The 21,450-nt window shown below is 45.8% G+C and overlaps 1 protein-coding gene across 1 annotated transcript in view; it reads right to left on the bottom strand.

Annotated features, from left to right (window-relative positions):
* The window catches only part of ADGRL3 (adhesion G protein-coupled receptor L3), a 505,316-nt gene that overhangs the window by 152,103 nt on the left and 331,763 nt on the right, over positions 1-21,450 (bottom strand). The window contains exon 8 of the mRNA XM_053370359.1: positions 12,821-12,901. Coding sequence (XP_053226334.1) covers positions 12,821-12,901 — 81 coding nt within the window. The remainder of the gene's footprint in view (positions 1-12,820; positions 12,902-21,450) is intronic.

A 21,450-nucleotide genomic window follows, 5' to 3' on the forward strand; every position in this document is an offset into this window, starting at 1 on the left:
AGAAGATTAAGCCCTAAAGGTTGCATGCTAACGCTTTGTAGCATTTCAGTGCCTTGTGAAATCAAAAGTGAAAGAGGAACTAATTGTTACCCATAAACTCAAAGGATATATAGAATAGATTTGAACAAATCAAGGCTCTCCCCTTGCCCTGTTTCAGTCCATAAAGGGAAAACACATTTTCTTCCAACTTCTTTATTAGGACACGAATTGATGGGCTGATTGTTTATTAAACAAGGCAAGATTTTGTTAAGCAACTGCTGGAACATATTTTGGCAAGAATAAAGCTCAGAGAATCCAGTCTGCAAGAAGAGATTAGTAGAACTCAGTACTGCATATCCATTAAGAATTGCCAGGAAAGTTTTCTGGGCTTGAGTTCAGAAATGCTATCTTTCTTTCTTGCAAGTGATGGTGGGGGCAGCAGTTGCAGTTTGTGGGGAAAGAACAGCAGGGTTCACTTTTCCATCTCCTAGTTGCAACAGGTAGCAGCCCATGAAGGAACCAAGCCTGATAGCAGATTGCAAGGGCTATGAAGGCAAGGCATTCATTTGAAAAAGGAAAACAGGCCAGAATTCCATGACCATCAGCATAACATGAACTTTACAAGCGGTGTTTTTAAGTATCGGCTTACCTCAGGGTTGGCTAGGTTGGTGCCTGCCCAGAGCGCAGGCCCAGGGAACACAAAAACCATGCCTCTCCACTCTGGCTTGGAGTGCCTGCTCATTCACATGCTCTGGGCGCATAGCTGTCAACTTACAGATTTGAAAATAAGGGACCAGCAGCCTCGAAAATAAGGGATCAGCAGCCAAAATAAGGGATTTTCAGGGCACAGGTATGTTCAACTTCTGAGCCCCTCAGAGCCAAAGGCAGAAAGCCCAGCCAGCAGCCAAACGAAGCCTCAAGTGGTGGTTCCCACAGCGCAGCAACCCGGCAAAGGGGATGCAGCAAGGAAAACCGCCGTCACCTCTCCGCTGGGAAGCGCTGAGCAAAGGCGAGTCCCCAGGCAAGGCGGCCGATTTGATCGGCACAAGGCATGCAAGCTCCACCCCCCCCAGTCGTTCTTAGACTCCTTGTTGGGTGAGCAACACAGCCAAGCAACACAGTTGGAGCCTCCCTCCTCCCTGGCCGGCAGGGAGGGAGAGAGAGGAGCTGCTTCCTTTGAAACCTTGGAAATTTAAGGGACATCATCAATAAGGGACAGCAGGGGGACACGGCGCTGGGATAAGGGACTTTCCCGCCAAATAAGAGACAGTTGACAGCTATGTCTGGGCGGCAAGGGGAGGTGTGCAGGCTGCTCTGGCCTCCTCAGTGAAGGAATCTAGTCGCTGGCGTGGGCAGTTGCAGCAGCCCTGCAGGGTCCCCTCCCCAGTCAGCTGGTGATGAGAGGGGAGTGCCCAGCAAGGTTTTGAGAGAGCCAGGAGAGTTGCAGGAGGAGGAAAAAGGAAAGGAGGAGGAAGAAGGGAAAGCAGCAAGTGCGGGGAGGGAGGCAGATAGAGAGACCAACAGAGGAGGTGATTGAGGAGGGGAGGCGGAGCACAGCAGACCCCACCTGGATGGCTGCAGAGGAAGTCACTGGTGGAGCAGAAAAGGTGATGAAGTGCAAACTTTTTGAGTTTCTGGTCCATGGTCTCTCCCAGACAAAATAGCTCCTTGCCAAGGGCAAAGGGAACTGAGATACTCCTCTGTTTTTAAGGCATTAACGAAGACCTAGTACAGCGGGTGGCGCTGTGGGTTAAACCACAGAGCCTAGGACTTGCTGATCAGAAGGCAGTTCGAATCCCCGTGACGGGGTGAGCTCCTGTTGCTCGGTCCCTGCTCCTGCCAACCTAGCAGTTCAAAAGCACATCAAAGTGCAAGTAGATAAATAGGTACCACTCCGGCGGGAAGGTAAACGGCGTTTCCGTGCGCTGCTCTGGTTTGCCAGAAGCGGCTTAGTCATGCTGGCCACATGACCCGGAAGCTGTATGCTGGCTCGCTCAGCCAGTAAAGCGAGGTGAGTGCCGCAACCCCAGAGTCGCCCACGACTGGACCTAATGGTCAGGGGTCCCTTTACCTTTCTTCCATAAGTCTACCCCGCCCCTCATAAAAGCATGCTGTTCAACAAAAGATGTTGGACCCAAACTCCTCAACCAGCATGACCAATAGTCAGGGATGATCACAGTGGTGTAGCATGGGTTGTCAGTACCCAGGGCTGCACAGAGAGGTGGTGGGATGGAGGGAAACAGACAGAGAATGCATGCGCATTCAACTGCCTAGCAGTGTCCACGTTACCCGGAAGATCACGACTGCAGAGATAAGGAAAGAGTCATTTCATTGTCTGCAGAGGTCACTTCCTGGTTTGCATGCAGAAGCCATTTTCAGTGGAGCCCAGTGGCAGAATCACACAGCTGTATTGAGGCAGCACTGGGTGTTGAAATTTTGCGTCCCTAAATTTTGCTCCAGGGGCAATTGCCCCCGTGCCCTGCCATGCTCCACCACTGGACGATGGGAGTTGTAGTCCAACAAGAGCTACATTAAAGATGCCAGAGAAGTAAAACAGAATAAAAAGGTAACAGATGGTTTTTCTGATTCTAAAGCACACTCTTCTGAGGCCTCACATACTAGATGATAACTCTTTTAATCTCCTGGTAACGCTCAGAATTCAAATAGCAAAAGGGTAGAACTTGCGAGAATTGTCATTTTGATTACCCAGTTCAGTAAGGCATCATCTACACTGACGTTTAAGAAACAGCAAGGGATGTTCTTGACAGTTACAGTCCCCAAAGATCTTACACATTCCTCCAGACACATCAGCAGCCCTGGGAGATATTATGCTACGTGTTTAAAGAAGAACAAACAACAACAACAACAACAACAACAACAACAACAACAATAATAATAATAATAATAATAATTTATTATTTATACCCCGCCCATCTGGCTGAGTTTCCCCAGCCACTCTGGGCGGCTCCCAATCAGTGTTAAAAACAGTACAGCGTTACATATTAAAAACTTCCCTCAACAGGGCTGCCTTAAGATGTCTTCTGAATGTCAGGTAATTATTTATCTCTTTGACATCTGATGGGAGGGCGTTCCACAGGGCGGGCGCCACTACCGAGAAGGCCCTCTGTCTGGTTCCCTGTAGCCTCACTTCTCGCAATGAGGGAACCGCCAGAAGGCCCTCGGCGCTGGATCTCAGTGTCCGGGCTGAACGATGGGGGTGGAGACGCTCCTTCAGGTATACAGGACCGAGGCCGTTTAGGGCTTTAAAGGTCAGCACCGACACTTTGAATCGTGCTCGGAAACGTACTGGGAGCCAATGCAGATCTCTCAGAACCGGTGTTATGTGGTCCCGGCGGCCACTCCCAGTCACCAGTCTAGCTGCCGCATTCTGGATTAATTGCAGTTTCCGGGTCACCTTCAAAGGTAGCCCCACGTAGAGCGCGTTGCAGTAGTCCAAGCGTGAGATAACTAGAGCATGCACCACTCTGGCGAGACAGTTCGCGGGCAGGTAGGGTCTTAGCCTGCGTACCAGGTGGAGCTGGTAGACAGCTGCCCTGGACACAGAGTTAACCTGCGCCTCCATGGACAGCTGTGAGTCCAAAATGACTCCCAGGCTGCGCACCTGGTCCTTCAGGGGCACAGTTACCCCATTCAAGACCAGGGAATCCCCCACACCAACCCGCTCCCTGTCCCCCAAAAACAGTACTTCTGTCTTGTCAGGATTCAACCTCAATCTGTTAGCCGCCATCCATCCTCCAACCGCGTCCAGGCACTCACACAGGACCTTCACCGCCTTCACTGGTTCTGATTTAAAGGAGAGGTAGAGCTGGGTGTCATCTGCATACTGATGAACACCCAGTCCAAACCCCCTGATGATCTCTCCCAGCGGCTTCATATAGATATTAAAAAGCATGGGGGAGAGGACAGAACCCTGAGGCACCCCACAAGTGAGAGCCCAGGGGTCTGAACACTCATCCCCCACCACCACTTTCTGGACACGGCCCAGGAGGAAGGAGCGGAACCACTGTATGACAGTGCCCCCAGCTCCCAGCCCCTCTAGACGGTCCAGAAGGATGTTATGGTCGATGGTGTCAAAGGCCGCTGAGAGATCCAGCAGAACTAGGAAACAGCTCTCACCTTTGTCCCTAGCCCGCCGGAGATCATCAACCAGCGCGACCAAGGCAGTTTCAGTCCCATGGTGAGGCCTGAATCCTGATTGGAAGGGATCCAAATGGTCCGTTTCCTCCAGGCGTGCTTGGAGTTGTTCAGCAACCACCCGCTCAATCACCTTGCCCAAGAATGGCAGATTTGAGACTGGGCGATAGTTGGCCAAATTGGCCGGGTCTAAAGATGTTTTTTTAAGAAGCGGTTTAATGACCGCCTCTTTCAGCGGGCCTGGGAAGGCTCCCTCACAGAGGGAAGCATTCACCACCCCGCATAGCCCATCGCCCAGCCCTTCCCGGCTTGCTTTTATCAGCCAGGATGGGCAAGGATCAAGGAGACAGGTGGTCGGTTTCACTTGTCCAAGCAGCCTGTCCACATCCTCGGAGGTAACAGATTGGAATTGATCCCATGTAACAGGACCAGACAGAACTCTAGCACTCTCCCGCCCTGGCCCTGCTCCCACGGTGGAGTCTACCTCCTTCTGAATCTGAGCGATTTTATCTGCAAAAAACTTTGCAAAAGCATTGCAGGAGATCTTGGGGTCCCTACCAGGCCCCGGTGGTACAGGTGGTTCCGATAGATTGCGAACCACTTGAAAAAGTCTCCTGCTGCTGTTTTCTGCAGACGCAATGGAGGCGGCGAAGAAGGCCCTCTTCGCCGTCACCATTGCCACTTGGTAGGCTCGACGTTGAGCTCTAACCCGTGTCCGGTCTGATTCAGAATGAGTTTTCCGCCACTGGCGCTCTAGCCGTCTCAACGATTGTTTCATCACCCTCAGCTCCGGGGAAAACCACGGGGCTCTCCGGGCTCCATGCAATCGGAGAGGGCGCTTCGGAGCCAGACAGTCAATAGCCCTGGTTAACTCCGCATTCCAGCGTGCCACCAGGGAATCAGCTGAAAGGCCATCAGCTTGGGATAAAGCATCCCCTACCACTCTCTGGAAGCCAATTGGATCCATTAAGTGGCGGGGGCGGACCATCCGAATCGGTCCCACCTCCCTGCAGAGGGGAAGGGTTGCGGAGAAGTCCAGTTGCACCAGGAAGTGATCTGACCATGGCACTTCTTTTGTTTCGCTTTTAGTTAGTGTCAGATCACCAACATCCATAGAGGTGAACACCAAGTCTAAGGCATGTCCACGGCTATGAGTTGGGCCAAACTTATTCAGGGACAGCCCCATGGAGGCCATGCTTTCCACGAAGTCCCGAGCGGCCCCTTGTAAGGTCGTGTCGGCTTTCCAAGGCCTGAAGAAGGAGATAATTACTTTACAGGTTTGGTCAGGATCCTCAAGGATATGCTGTTGAACATCGGGTAATTTTGCAGGAGTAAATCTCCCTTCTCTCTCTTCCTTCATTCAGCAACCACAACTCTGATCCAAAGAGTCTCTCAGACCCCATAATTAAATGAAGATAGTGCCAGCTCAAAAAGCATTTAAACAGCCTTGTAATGGGTGACCGTTTTCAGAATTTGTTATTTCACAGCTAGCATTCCTATATAAAACCGTTACATAAACGCACTTCTTAATTTCGTTTTCAACCTAACCCAATGGATTTGAGGTAATCTGTCGGTCATTTTTGAAGCTACTGAATAGATGCCATTTCACTCCAGTAGAGCTCCACTCCAAGAATAATCTCTCCACACTGTAGAATCGTGAATTTCTCTTCCCTCGTGGGAGAGAGACGTGCATTTGGAGATAGTTCAGATATAGTGCAGGAGGCCAATTCTGCTTGATCCACCATTAACCCTTCTCTCAATCTCTATGGACACCCAGGATCAAGTCTTCCTCAAAGAGGTCAAATTGTTACTGATAGTGGTGAGTGGCATGGAAATCACACCAAACTAGAAAACTTCTTTATCCCTTGATTCAATTTTCTGTGAAATAGGAAGTTTTCTATTCCTATCCTTACTCCCCACTTGTTCTCTCATTAAATGACAGCATGTTCCACCAATATAAAAGAGAACTGTTCCTGTTGGCAGATTTATGTGTAACTGCTCCTTATAAAAAAAAAAAGTTTGTGAAAATTCACTACAACTGATGTTTACCTGCATTATTTATGCCTGCAATGCATTTTCCATGTCTTTCTGTGCAATGATGCTAGCACATAAGCCGTGTGTAAACTCCACTAGTTTACTAGCACATTAGTGTCATCATACATTACAAGGTAATTACTTCAAACCACTGCTCCGTACGGAAACATAGTGAATCCTGTAAATCACTTAAGAAAGCTGGATGCTGAATCAGCACTCACAATTAATGTTGACTCTATTTCGGTACTTCCCATTAATTAAGAATATTTAAAAAGATTAGTTGCACATATTAGTTGCGCTATTAAACACCAGTTTAAACCTATTTCTAGTCAAGCAAACATACCATTGACACTATTTTATGGGATTGCTAGTGCTTATTCGTAAACATATTAATTCTACAGGAAGCAGAGACAAGCTTTCTTTGGCATGCGGGAAATGGTTGCCATTGGTAGCCAGAGACAGAAAAGACACAAACGCTTGTTTGTTTTATTCTGCTACAAGGCCACCGTCCAACTTGTTGCTTCTTTTCCTTCTCAGTTTCCCTTGCACAGCCTCAGTTTGGAGGTGCAATGACATACCGTATTTTTCCATGTATAAGACTAGGTTTTCCCCCTAAAAAATAATGTCAAAAATTAGGGGGCGTCTTATACACTGGGCCATCTCCACCCATTTTCTTAAATCTGAGTCCCCCCAAATAGGGGGTGTCTCATACATGGGGGCGTCATATAGACAAAAAAATACAGTTCCCACCACTTTGACAATGGCTTGCATTGAGATGGCCAACTCAATGGTTTTGTGAAAATCAATAACTTCCATTGTTTTAGTAAGGGATACAGCGCTGGTTACATCTGAAGGGTGCTTTTTCTTTGTACTTGAATTCCACAATGAGAGGGTCTGGAAATGATTAAGAGGTCACTGGAAAAATGGCTGGACAACTTGCACCCTCTTACGTACTTTCTAACGGAACTGGCTAATCTTGCTCTGTGTTGAAATTGTGTTTTTTCCCACTGTTCATTTTTACAGGCAGATTAAAAGGGATTGATGCTAAAGCTAAGGGCTTTGTAACGGCACCAGCAGAAGCAAATTAACATACAGGAGTCTTTGAAGTTTTATTTCCCCTAGAGATAATCCTTATGTTTTGAAATCATGACATTATATTGGTGATATTTTCTCATTTGGGATGGTGATCCTACTAGGTTAAATTCTTTCTTTCTTTTTAACTGACAGTCTCAGAGACTCCAGTATCAGATTTGAAATATATTTCAGTGAAACAAATTGAAATTATCTGCACATTAAGAGCATTAGTAAGACAGGAAAATTACAGAACTGTGACAAAGAAAACCTACAGATTATAATACTTTCCTGAATTTTCAAAGTTCACAACCTAGACTTATAAAGAGAAAAATATTGTAGGTTGATTTTTGAGAAAACATAGGAATTGTGCGGAGGGGTCACACACAAAGAAGACAGAAATGGAGACTATTCAAATTATATCATCCTTAAAACACTCCAGAAAGCCCAAATAAACGTCTGCTCCAAATAAAGCACGGTTGGGTGACACAACAGAATGACAGCTCACAAAGACGAGGACTGAGGAAGCCTGAATTAGTGGTGAGTATTGGACAAACCGCAAATATAACTGATGCCCAAGTGGTAGACGAACAGGTGGACCTGCAGAGGAGTCATGCCCCAAAAGTCCAATGCAGTGGTACCTTGGATTAAGAACTTAATTCATTCTGGAGGTCTGTTTTGAACCTGAAACTGTTCTTAACCTGAAGCGCCACTTTAGCTAAGGGGGCCTCCTGCTGCCACCGCGCCACTGAAGCAGGATTTCTGTTCTCATCCTGAAGCAAAGTTCTTAACCCGAGGTACTATTTCTGGATTAGCGGAGTCTGTAACCAGAAGCGTCTGTAACCTGAAGCATCTGTAACCCAAGGTACCACTGTACTACGCAGGAAATTGTAATCTCCTGGAGATGGTTAAAGAGCGTTACCAAGTGGAAGACGTGAGAACCACTTCTGCAACGATCTTCTGCAGAGGGGTACAGAGTGATCGCTCAGCAGAAGACCTGTTAGCCTTGGGTATCGTCTGTAAACAAGACCTTAATGTTCTCTCATCATAGGGTATTATTGGAGGCATCTATACACACACATTATTCAATAAAACCACAGCCTCCTCTGGTGCTGGAAGGTGAGTGTCCAGGAAATTGCCCCGGTAAGTATGGGAACCTACTAAAAAAATCCATACGTCTGCACATATAGAGATGCAATTTCTGAGGGGCGTGGCGCCCCGAAGATGATTTTTAAAAAATAAAATTGTTTTGTGGGAATATATCTGCTTTTCAGGAGAATCCCATTTTTGCCTACAAAATGAACAACATATGTCATATTCAGTAATACTAGTTTAAATGGTAGAAGGAAAACAGTAATTTTGCCAAGAGTAGGGCAGCCTCTGAGATACAGAATAGATTATACCATTGTACATCCCTTTTGTAAATACTTAATGCAAGTTGTGACTCCCGTGCAAGGCCATGTTGCGTCTTGACTCATCATTCCCAGTCTGGTTGAAACTGCAGAGTGCATTTGTTGACTTCTCAACGAAGTTAAAGTTCTCTACAAATCAAACTTAGGCCAAATCCAATATATCATTTTCAAGGCCATGACTGAATTTATCATGGCAAGCTGAGACAAGCCTTTTGGTGTGTGTGTGTGTGTGTGTGTGTGTGTGAGAGAGAGAGAGAGAGAGAGAGAGAGAGAGAGAGAGTGAGTTTTTGAGGAGGGAGACCCTCCCAACAGGGTTCAAGTCCCACATTTGTCGAAAGATTCCTGCGTTGCAGGGGGCTGGACTAGATGATCCTCGTGGACCCTTCCAACTCAATTCTAGGATTCTATGAATGCAAAATACAAGCTGCAGAACTGCACCAGACAAGAAATCCGTGGGCTGGCTTATGCAAACCAGTTAAGAGCAAAGCCATTCACAGACAAAGCTACTGATTGCTGGTGATTATAGAGCATGAAGGAAGGGTCTCAGGGCTGCAGAAAACGAGGGGTTGCCAAGGTGACGGGGAGGGGCGTCCGGTGATAGGAAAGAGTGTCATCTTGCAGAAGGCTTGGGTTTTGGGAGAGGTGCACTGGGAAGAAGGATGACAAAGGCCAGACCTCCATGAGCTGCTGGACAGGCTAGAACTCTGTGCAGGGGCCCAGATGGCAGTACAGTGGTACCTCTGGTTGCGAACGGGATCCATTCCAGAGCCCCGTTCGCAACATGAGCAGAACGCAACCCGCGCCTGCGGGTCGCAATTTGACGCTTCTGTGCATGTGTGTGACGTCATTTTGAGCATCTGCGCATGCGCTAGCGGCAAAACCTGGAAGTAATTCTTTCCGGTACTTCCAGGTTGCTGCGGGACGCAACCTGAAAAGACTTAACCTGAAGCAAACATAACAAGAGGTATGACTGTACAGTGGTACCTGGGTTAAGAACTTAATTCGTTCCGGAGGTCCGTTCTTAACCTGAAGCACCACTTTAGCTAATGGGGCTTCTGCTGCTGCCGCGCAATTTCTGTTCTCATCCTGAAGCAAAATTCTTAATCTTAATCTGGGTTAGCAGAGTCTGTAACCTGAAGCGTATGTAATCTGAAGCGTCTGTAACCCGAGGTATCACTGTACTATCTTGGCTCTGGCTGGAGGAGGCTGCACTGCAAGACCGGGAGCCGTGGCTGACGGCTGCTTTGGAACAAAGCTTGATGAAGCTATGACGAAGGCAACGAGAGACATTCTTGGGGTACAGTGGTACCTCTGGTTACGCCCTTAATTCGTTCTGGAGGTCCGTTCTTAACCTGAAACCATTCTTAACCTGAAGCACCACTTTAGCTAATGGGGCCTCCTGCTGCTGCCACCGCGCCGCCGGAGCACGATTTCTGTTCTCATCCTGAAGCAAAGTTCTTAACCCGTGGTACTATTTCCGGGTTAGCGGAGTCTGTAACCCAAAGTATGTAACCCAAAGTGTTTGCAACCTGAGGGACCACTGCATAACGTTCTGCATTCCCTCCGCTGCAGACTTAACAGGTGTAAATACTGAGATAATAAACAATATTTCAGAAAGACACCAGTCTCTGCTATGCCTCCACAAACACAGCCCTGCCTAAGCGCCGGGAACCCCTGGAATTTCGCACCACTCATGGAGATTGGGGTGGCGTGTAACTATACATATATCCCTGAAGAATTGCTTAAACTAATCCCCCCCCAAACCAGTAGCTGTGTTACACATAAGTAATTCCCAGAAGCAAATTGTGTGACTGCAGCAATGGAACAATTGATCTCATTGCCTGGTCTGAAACAGGTTGAACTTTAGTAAGTGTTCCAGCTGAGACCTCTGCAAGGCTTTAGGGCCACCCATGGCTTGTTTATTTACTTGCTATTTATTTTAAATATATATATTTGTATTATCGCTGTATCATAAAAATATATCACAGTGGTTTACAACAATATATAAACATAGAACTTTCTTCCCCTGCTCCAGGGAGCCTTGAGCACAGAGGCAGTAGGTGGTGGAAGCTCAAAAGATCCTCCACCAAATCCAAATCCCTTCTGAGATCCAAAATAAATCCTCTGCTTGAAGCATATTAGCTACATTGGCACTAATATGGGGTCCCTGTACATTTCCGAGCGCAATTCAAAGTGTTGCTGCTGATCTTTAAAGCCCTAAACGGCCTCAGCCCAGTATTCCTGAAGGAACATCTCCACCCCCCATTGTTCAGCCTGGACACTGAGGTCCAGCTCCGAGGGTCTTCTGGAGGTTCCCTCACTGCGAGAAGTGAGGTTACAGGGAACCAGGCAGAGGGCCTTCTCGGTGGTGGCGCCCGCCCTGTGGAACACCCTCCCATCAGATGTCAAGGAAATAAATATCTGACTTTTAGAAGACATCTGAAGACAACCCTGTATACAGGAAGCTTTTAATGTTTGATGTTTTATCGTGTTTTTAATATCCTGTTGGGAGCCACCCAGAGTGGTTAGGGAAACCCAGCCAGATGGGCAGGGTAATAATAATAATAATAATAATAATAATAATAATAATAATAACCATCATCTCATCCACCTCCTTCCTGCAATATTTAACACATTCTCATCACCCATTTTCTCCTCTAGCTGCAACACACTTAGTCCAAAGAGCAACCTAGTAATAGATGTTTGGTGATCACTGGCTGCGAATCCGTTTCAAAACTTGGCATTAAAATGAGGTCAATCTAAAGAGATCACAAGGCAATCAAGCAGACTGCTTCACAACTGGATACAAAGATATAGAACTCTCTGGCATTCCCTGGGGGGCTGAAAATTCAAGGCTTACCAATTATGCTTATAAACCAATGGCAAAAGCCTAAAACCATACCTATAAACATGTTGGTCCTGTGACTTGCCTGGTGACGAAAGACAAGATTAATCATTCAACATGAATCCAAGAGTCACAGGGAGACCACCAATTAATCACTGCCAAGAGTAGCATTTAAGTCCCCCGTAAACAAGAAATGAAACTGCAGCCTCCAGAAGAATTTCTACCAGCTGCTCAGAACATGCATTTATTTTTGTCATTTTTATGCCATCCAATTAACCAGGTCCTCTTGGTGGCTCACACCTTCAAAATAAAATAGGAATGGAATCAAAACGAAAATCAATCAGCACACAAAATGAACCAGCACAAATAAAGTCCATATCACCTTATACAGACCAGGAAAAATAAGAACCACCCCTATGTGGAATACAAACATTTACACATAATATGGAGCCTCGTGCAGTGGAGACTGGAACACCTCATAAGTGAGGTCAATCCTTGTAATAATGTCAGTGATAACAGATCCCAAACAAGCCCCAAAATAATAACCGGATTCTTGACTAAAGGGGGAGACTGAGGCTAAGATTTAGCAAAGTTCATTTTGCCTGTATTTTTCTCTTAGCCTTCTTCCAAGCATCTCAAATATGAAAAGCTTCCCTCGATTTACAGCCTTCTGACTCTTTCCTTTGTTTCTCACTACTTTACCAGAGGTATTTTTAAAAAAAGGTGTATTGTCATTTTAAAAACAAAAGCAAAACAGACTTGTGGAGGTGGAGAGGCTGTCGCTGCCTTTATTCATCTCGACTTCTTCCTGATTTTGAATGAAAGGGAGAGGAACTGAAACCAAGAATTACCGTATTTTTCACTCCATAAGACACACACACATTTCCCCTTACTTTTTAGGAGGGAAAAAGTGAGTCTTATAGAGCAAAAAATACGGTACATTTATCCCCCTTGGAGTACAAGCTGGAACAGGAAGTGGGTGTCATTCATGTTCCCATTCTTGCCACTTCTTTAGCAGTGTCTTGCGATGAATGGGGCACTTCACATCTCTCCTGACTGTCCAAGCAAACTAACAAAGAAGGCGCTATATACCAGATATATTCTGTTTATATTTTTGGAGGTTTTTCTTTCAGAGCTTTTCCCAAGTGGGATATAGATCTGGCGGATTGGTTCCAAATAACGCCGCAACTCAGAGAACGTGCTTCAAACCTGTTAAATTGCAATCCACTTGGGACAGAATACCCTTCATGGGGTCAGTAATGTAGCCAAAGTGTGCTGAGTCCATGAATGCTTTCACCAAAGAATTATTACACTGCTAACTCACCCTTAAACGATTGCCTCTCGAGATCCGAGTCCAGGTGAATTGGAGGAACCAGGTAGGAAACTTGGCCGTGGTGTACCTGCCCTGTGGAAAAACAAAATGGATGAACGTCTAGTATTTGAATGTGAACTGTTGGTAGAGATTAATAAATCAGAGGAAAACTATAGGGAGAAATAATATAAGGCATCAACCTATTTTAACAGGTCTGGATAAACTGAATATTCCTGAAAAGGGACTTTCAGAAACACACAAAATGTCTTAATCAACTAATTTAGGTCAACAAATAAAATGCAAATGGAATAAGCAGAGCCCGCTACTTGCATTTCAACTAAAAGCAACAACAAAAGGGGAAAATTCCTCAACTAAAGTTGGAAAATGATACAGTCAAAATTTCAGGGAAGAAGTCGGTAGAATCCTTAAAATATTAGTCTATATTATAGAAATCAAATAAGCTCAATAAAGGAGTAATATTGAAGTTTGTATCTGAAATAAATATTCCAAAATTAACTGAGGGAGATCAGGAACTACTGACTGAGCCCACCTCTAACAGTGAAATACTATAAGTCATTAAGGCTTTGAATGAGAATATGGTGCTAGGCTGTGAAAGTTTATCATCAATCTATAAAATCTTTCATGATTTCCTACAGACCTATATCACTGCTGAACAATGACTAGAAGATATTCACTGGCATTTCGGCAAAAAGATTAAATGGTATAAATACATACAACAAGATCAAAGAGGGATTTTATGGAAGGGAAATATTAGGGACATAACGAAAACACAACATACCGTAGTCTAAAAATTGTTTCATTTTTTTTATGTGTTTTGTGATTTAGCATATATTATTTGTAGGTTCATTAGTTTGTCATATTCTTTTATGATTTTGTGTGTTATATTGGCTTAACACCAAACCAGTTATTGTGTACTACTATGCAAATTCCAAGGGACGCGGGTGGCGCTGTGGGTAAAACCTCAGTGCCTAGGACTTGCCGATCGTATGGTCGGCGGTTCGAATCCCTGCGGCGGGGTGAGCTCCCGTCTTTCGGTCCCAGCTCCTGCCCACCTAGCAGTTCGAAAGCACCCTTAAGTGCAAGTAGATAAATAGGTACCGCTTTATAGGGGGAAGGTAAACGGCGTTTCCGTGTGCTGCGCTGGTGCTGGCTCGCCAGAGCAGCTTCGTCACGCTGGCCACGTGACCCGGAAGTGTCTGCGGACAGCGCTGGCCCCGGGCCTCTTAAGTGAGATGGGCGCACAACCCTAGAGTCGGACACGACTGGCCCGTACGGGCAGGGGTACCTTTACCTTTATGCAAATTCCAATTTTTGGTGTTTTACAATTCCTATTTTGGAAATACGATATTTGTTTTCCTTGTTAAAAAATTAATATACAATATTAATTTAAAAGAAAAAAAGAAAGGAAGACAGGTCTGTCCACTATCAGCTATGTTATCAATCTTGGTTTAAGAAACCCTGGCAATTAATACAAGTGATAAGGAAACAGAAAAAGGGATACTTTTATTTTACAAAATGTCAAACATATTAAACAAGATACAGATAATGTTGTTCTGGCATTAACCAAACCAGTTAAACAAAAGAAAAAACACCAATGAAATATTTGGAAACAAGCGGAACAAAAAAAAAGGCAGATTTATATATATATGCATCCCAAAGTCTCAGCAGCTGATGACCTTTCACCAAACCGGCCATTTTAGTTAGATAAGCCTTTGACTGATAGGCTGACTTGTAAATATGTTGCAACAGGTTTAAAGTGATTGCTTATATTGATTGTGTTGGTGTTTTACCAACATTATTTCTATGCTACACAGCATTATAGAATAGGAAGTGACCTTCCCCCAGCACAGACATTTTTATGTAGGCACTGGAAGGGAACTCAAAGGCAATCTTGTTCAATTATCTTGGGATGGGGGGAACTTCCCTGTGCAGAGCATGGAGGCTATTGGCTTGTGAATCTGGTTAGACTTTTCTGTTGCAGTCACACACGCGAAGCTGCTGCTTGTGGAAACATAAAGGTAAAGGGACCCCTGACCATTAGGTCCAGTCGTGGCCGACTCTGGGGTTGCGCCGCTCATCTCGCTTTATTGGCCGAGGGAGCCGGCATACAGCTTCTGGGTCATGTGGCCAGCAGGACTAAGCCGCTTCTGGCAAATCAGAGCAGCGCACGGAAACGCCGTTTACCTTCCCGCCGGAGCGGTACCTATTTATCTACTTGCACTTTTTGGCATGCTTTTGAACTGCTCGGTGGGCAGGAGCAGGGACCGAGCAACGGGAGCTCACCCCGTCATGGGGATTCGAACCGCCAACCTTCTGATCGGCAAGTCCTAGGCTCTGTGGTTTAACCCACAGCGCCACCTGCGTCCCTTATGTATGCACCTACACATGCCTTATTAAGCATCTAAGCCTCCCTATATTGCTAGAAGAATGCTCCTGTAAAGGAGGTTAAACAGTGGGAGATTACGGCTGCTTCTGACGCAACAGGGATAAGAGTGGTATTGGCATTGCCTGGTGCATCTCTGCACATGTATAGCTGAGTGCACAGAGGCAGTTGCAAGGGAAAGTGGGAGCCACGATCATTTTCCCCCATATGTGATGTCATGGACCGGCTGGAGTGTTGTGGGGCTCCAGCTGGGGAACCCCCAAGGGAAAGCGGCTCAGAGCCAGGGGATTGGTGGTGGGGCAATGATGAGTGGTCAGGGGGAGAAGAGGGAGAGGACTGGGAAGAGGAAGGGTCAGACCTTGACGATATAACATGGCTTAGTCAGCTGGGAGAGTCTGTGGCAGAGATCAGGCCCAAAGGGGAGGCTGGAGAGGAAAGGGGCCAAGAGGCAGAGGCAGGACGATGATGATGATGATGATGATGATACCGCCCTATACCCGGAGGTCTCAGGGTGGTTCACAGAACAAAATCAAAATATAAAACCACAATATACATAATCAAAATAAAAACAACCCAATAACCGCCCGCCCCACCAAGAACCACATTTTACAAGGGCATAGAATGTCAATCAAAGGCCTGGTTAAAAAGGAACTATTATTATTCATTATTTCTTGTGAAGAAGCCAGGGGGTCTCCCTCTCCTGCTGCGACCAGCTCCCTTTCCCTCTGGTCTCCCAGAATCAGAAGAGGTATGAAGAGGGAGAAGCAAAGCAGGCAAGCGTGGCAACGGAGTCTCAGATTGCTTGGGAAGGACCCAGGAGAGGAGGAGACTGAGGCCACTGTGGGGTGGTGGGGACCTTCAGTCCCCATGACTGCCTCCTAGGGGCAAGATCTACCAGGACAAGTAGCTGTGCTCACTAGACCCGGCCTCTTGAGTTGACCTTGTTTCCTTGGATAAAGAGTTAACTTCACTGATGCCGTGTGATTTATTGCTGACCTGCTTCTGACACCCGCTCCTGACATGTGCCCACAGGCCCAGAAAGGTTAGTGCCCCCTCTTCTAACCACAGCACCACATTGAAATATTCCACAAGTGAAGGAATAGGCCTTGCACATAGTTTCCACCAGGCGGCTCCCTCTGCAAGCACTGGGATACTGGCAAAATTCTCACTTCAAAATTTAAACTGGGCATGTGACTCCTGAGTATGAAAAATATGTCTGCTTCCTTGCAGAAGCAATATTGGCATGTTTTTGCCTCTGTTTTATTTTAAAATTAATATTATACATGTATCTACCTTGAGACCAATTAATGGCAGTCCGATAAAAAACATGAGAGTAGTGGATAATTGATAGATGGTAAACCTTGTTGCGATAAGCAGTTATTTTCAAGGCTCAGAACAACGGCAAAGTTTCTTATTTTGTTAAATACATAATTTCAGTTCCCCAGTGTGCTAGAGAAAGAGCTGTAGGCAGAAACTTATTTGCATTAAAAATATGCAGTTATCACTCACCGCTTTTCCATAACAATTTACACTGCTGTTAATCTCTTTTCTATACAGGTTAAGTTAATGATACGTAGATTGTGGTAACAGTTAGAGTAACCTTCCTATTCCAAATAATATTTGTGCTATAATAAAAACGAGTTACTTCCTCTTGTGAGGCATATTGGAAGTAATTAATATTGTTCCCCACTGAAATGTGTTGTTGTTGCTCTAAGCTGTTTCCCAGTCAGCAGCATCTTGAGCGTGGACCTGCTGTCGTTGTAGCTGGGATTTTTAAAAAACGACTTTCAGAAATGTCCCACATACACCCGCTTTTGTGGGCTATAATGCATTCATGATGCACTGAAAAATAATGTCTGCGAGAAATCTGCTATAATGTATTCCTTGGCACTGCGGTTGCTTTTGAAATTAGCAGCACCAGGTAGGGGATGCATTAATTACTTCACTACCTTGACAGAAGAATCAACCAAAAGCTCAGGAATTCCAATTCCAGCTTTGCTTGTACACTTATTTTGGCTCGTTGGCACCCTCTGTCTCAAGAGACAATGGAGTGTGTCTCCGGGGGTGAAGTCAAACCGCACCCTCTGTCTCAAGAGACAATGGAGTGTGTCTCCGGGGGTGAAGTCAAACCGCTTAGCAAAATGACCTCCCTGGGGCACAAGCCTGGGCAGTGCCTATGGAGGTCCTGGGTTGCCCAGATGACAAGACCTCCGTCTCGGCCTCACTGATGTGACCCAAAGAAGAAGAAGTGTTTGGATTTGATATCCCGCCTTTCACTCCCTTTAAGGAGTCTCAAAGCGGCTAACATTCTCCTTTCCTTTCCTCCCCCACAACAAACACTCTGTGAGGTGAGTGGGGCTGAGAGACTTCAGAGAAGCAGCTGCATGTGGAGGAGCAGAGACGCAAACCTGGTTCACCAGATTACAAGTCCACCGCTCTTAACCACTACACCACACTGGCTCAAAGAATAGCAGAGCAAGATTTGGGACCAGCTTGGCTGCAGGAGTTGCCGGAAGGAGGTGTATTAAGATGCTATCCAACCGCCTTAGGGACTCCACTCCAGATTTGTGTAGGGTTTACTCCTTAGCCTTTCCTTCTCCTGAAGATATCCCACAAGGCAGTGGAGGTTTAGGATCAGAGTTTTCCTTCTCCTAGATGGGCTACCATCCCTGGTTGATGAGCCCCATCTGCCCCTCACGTCCCTCTGCAGCAGGTGCAGAAACCACCTCCTTGACCACTGGACTCACTATTGGTCTCCTCTACTCAGTCCGCTGGGTCACATCTTTGCATGCAGGGGAAGTCCCTAACCCACTGAGGGTTTGAGACCCATTACCTCCCTTCACCTGGTTTAGCTGGCCAGTCAAAGCTGTTTCCCAGGATGTGGCTGCTGTTGCATGCTGACAGCTTCTAGGAGCCACAGGCAAGAACTGAGTTCAGGGTGAGGACCAAAGGTGAACAAACTACTCCAGAAGGTGCAAGACATGTCCCTCACCAGAGGTACTACCCCTCCCCTAACACCCCATATGGTGACTCACGTTATCATGATCCTGTAAACCAGCCTTTCTCAACCTGTGGCTCCCCAGATGTTGTTGAACTACAACTCCCATCACCCCTAGCTAGGAAGGCCAGAGCTCAGGGATGATGGGAGTTGTAGTCCAACAACATCTGGGGACTCACAGGTTGAGAACCGCTGCGTGTAAACTATCAGTTTAGAACTTTTGAATAAACCTTGTTCTCACATGTTCTTTACACACACAAAGCACTTTAAATTCTCCCCCCCCTTTTTTTTTTTGCACATCCCAGCAAGGTACAGGCAAATCTAAAGAGGAAACAGGAAGCCGCTGTGTGAAAGATAAGATAACAAATCTGGTCAAAGCTAGAGAACATTTATCGTGTTTTTTCTCTCCTAAGAAGATTCTATTATTATCAGTTACAGTACTACTATTTTAGTCTATGGCCTAGGGGGTCTAAAAATGGGGTGGCTGTTACCATCTGGGATGTCTCTTTTTTAATCGACTACATCCCTAGTCCCCTTCATGGATCACTGCCTTGTCGTGGTGAAGGGGCTTGAATAGCTCCAAGAAGCTGTGAGTTTTTCCGTGCACGGCCACCCAAGATGGACAGCTCATAGCTGAGAGTTTAGACTAAATGTGATCCACCTGGAGAAGGAACTGGCAAACCACTCCAGTATTTTGCCAAGAAAACTTTTATGGACATAAAAAAGGAGAAGCTCTGAGACGAAAGTGAGAGTTTCCAAGGTATGCTCTGGTTCATGGGGTCACAGAGAGTCGAACACCACTAAGACGACTAAACAACAACAAAAAACAAGAACATCCCTAGTAAAATTACCCATCACTAGCTATCAGCAAAAAGTAGCTTTCACTGAAAATACACCTGAATTGTGCAAAGAAAAGCCAAAAATATTTAGGACCCAGTTTGGGGCTGTACATTTTACACCTTTGCCCAATTTAAATCCACGCGGGCTCAAGCTGACCAAAGAAGATACATACCGGTAATCTATTGAGATAATTTCTGAGAGCATCACTGAAAAGATGCACAATAGACGCTGCAAAATCTGTAGAAGGTCTGTAAAGTGTGGCCCAATTTTTAAGCAGTTCTGATGTGAGTGGGACTCTCACATGCAAATCATTCACCCAGCCCTGAAATGCTGCCCTTTCTAAACTGGGGTTATATTTCTGATGAAGCTATGGACATATCAAATCCCTTTATTGGCATCACAATATAAAACATTTCAGGTCACTGGGATAATTAAAAGGACAAGGGTGAAGCTGTCGAGGTCATGAGGTCACACTGGGATTGTGTGCACTTAGATGTTCTGCTTCGCCCTGTCTGTTTCCCGAAAGGATGGTTTGTTGGGAACCCTTCCGGGTAAAACTGTGGCTAAAAAGGAAGCTATTAAAACAGTGATATCTTTGTCCCGATCTGCTATAGACATATTTCTTGCCAATGTAAGAATAATGTTTGGCCATCCAGAATAAGAAAAGGGTAAGTCGAGCAAAAAAGTAGAGACATCACCTTGCCAACAAGTGTGCAACTTAAAAAGTAGAATAAGAAAAGCTAAAAAGCAGAGACATCACCTTGCCAACAGAGGTCCATATAGTAAAAGCCATGGTTTTCCCAGTAGTGATGTACAGAAGTGAGAGCTGGACCATCAAGAAGGCTGATCGCCGAAGAATTGATGCTTTTGAATTATGGTGCTGGAGGAGACTCTTGAGAGTACCATGGACTGCAAGAAGATCCAACCTCTCCATTCTGAAGGAAATCAGCCCTGAGTGCTCACTGGAAGGAGAGATCCTGAAGCTGAGGCTCCAAGACTTTGGCCACCTCATGAGAAGAGAAGACTCCCTGGAAAAGACCCTGATGTTGGGAAAGATGGAGGGCACAAGGAGAAGGGGACGACAGAGGACGAGATGGTGGGACAGTGTTCTCGAAGCTACCAGCATGAGTCTGACCAAACTGCGGGAGGCAGTGGAAGACAGGAGGGCCTGGCATGCTCTGCTCCAGGGGGTCACGAAGAGTCGGACATGACTAAACAACTAAACAACAACAAGAACAAGTCAAGCTATGTCTTTTTAGTCGCAAAGAGAATGAGAAGTCTTTTGTTTCTGGTATTTACTTTAAGAGGCATTTTCGTTCTCTAACAGGCATTTTAGTTTTGAAACAAGAAGATTAACTAACTCTCAAATCAATGGCAGAAAAGCAGAGGACCTGAGAGGTTTTCCTCCAACTCCTCGGCAGGTGAATAGCCGTATGCCTCCAATGCAAAACTTGCCTTTATCTCTTTCACATCCCATTCTGACTTTAATCATGACGCTCATGAAGGCGGCACTGCAGTGCCATCGAGGAACAAGTGATATAATCCCCAAATGGATATCTCATCTTCTCATTCTGGTTTCCTTTTCTCTCCCTTCATCTCCTTTCTGTAAGTGAGACACCCCCGTGTGAGCGCAATGGGGGCTGCACAGTTGACTTACTCAGGAAATAGAGGCTGTAATTGTGTATCAAAGATCACTGATGGGATTCCCCCCCCCCAGCACAAACGGGGGGTGGGAAGAAGGGTGAACTGGAGATGAGGGGAAACTGAAACAAATACTTCATTTGGGGGTAGGAATGATCGTAAGAAGACCAAGCAACAAGAATAGCACGGGGACAATTATTCCCTCTAATTCTAAGGGTAGAAATGCAAAGATTCTGTCAATTAAAATGTCCTGCTATTATAGCTTAGTCTGTGGACTCTAAGGGTGTGGGATTCACTCATGTGCTTCAACCCACACCAGTATATAGGCACCATAGAAATATAAGCAATCTCACTCATCAGCCAGGAAGATGTTGATGACAATTACCCACCCTTCACGCCAAGGTCTCCTAAATATCCTTGCACCAGTGGTTTAGACTATCGTGCCAATGTAGTGTCACTAAAAAAACCAGCAGCACAGATTAAAGACTGGGTTGAGTTCTCGAAGATGCTGGAGCGAAGGTTTACTTGAAACCCTATGATCATCTATCTCATCCCCAACAACGATGTCACACTGAAGGAACTTTGATGGTGCGGTTCATAAATCTAATAATAAATGTCTACCCTCTGTTTGGTACTGGAAATCCAGAGTCAGACACACAGATCTCTGGTGTCATGGAAGCGGAATAATGGTGGGAGGAACCAGCTGGGGAAACTCCAAGGCAAGAAGGCTCAGAGTCCGGGGAGTGGTGGTGGGGCATC

This window comes from Podarcis raffonei, chromosome 17, assembly GCF_027172205.1.
Source record: "Podarcis raffonei isolate rPodRaf1 chromosome 17, rPodRaf1.pri, whole genome shotgun sequence".
Taxonomy (NCBI): Eukaryota; Metazoa; Chordata; class Lepidosauria; order Squamata; family Lacertidae; genus Podarcis; species Podarcis raffonei.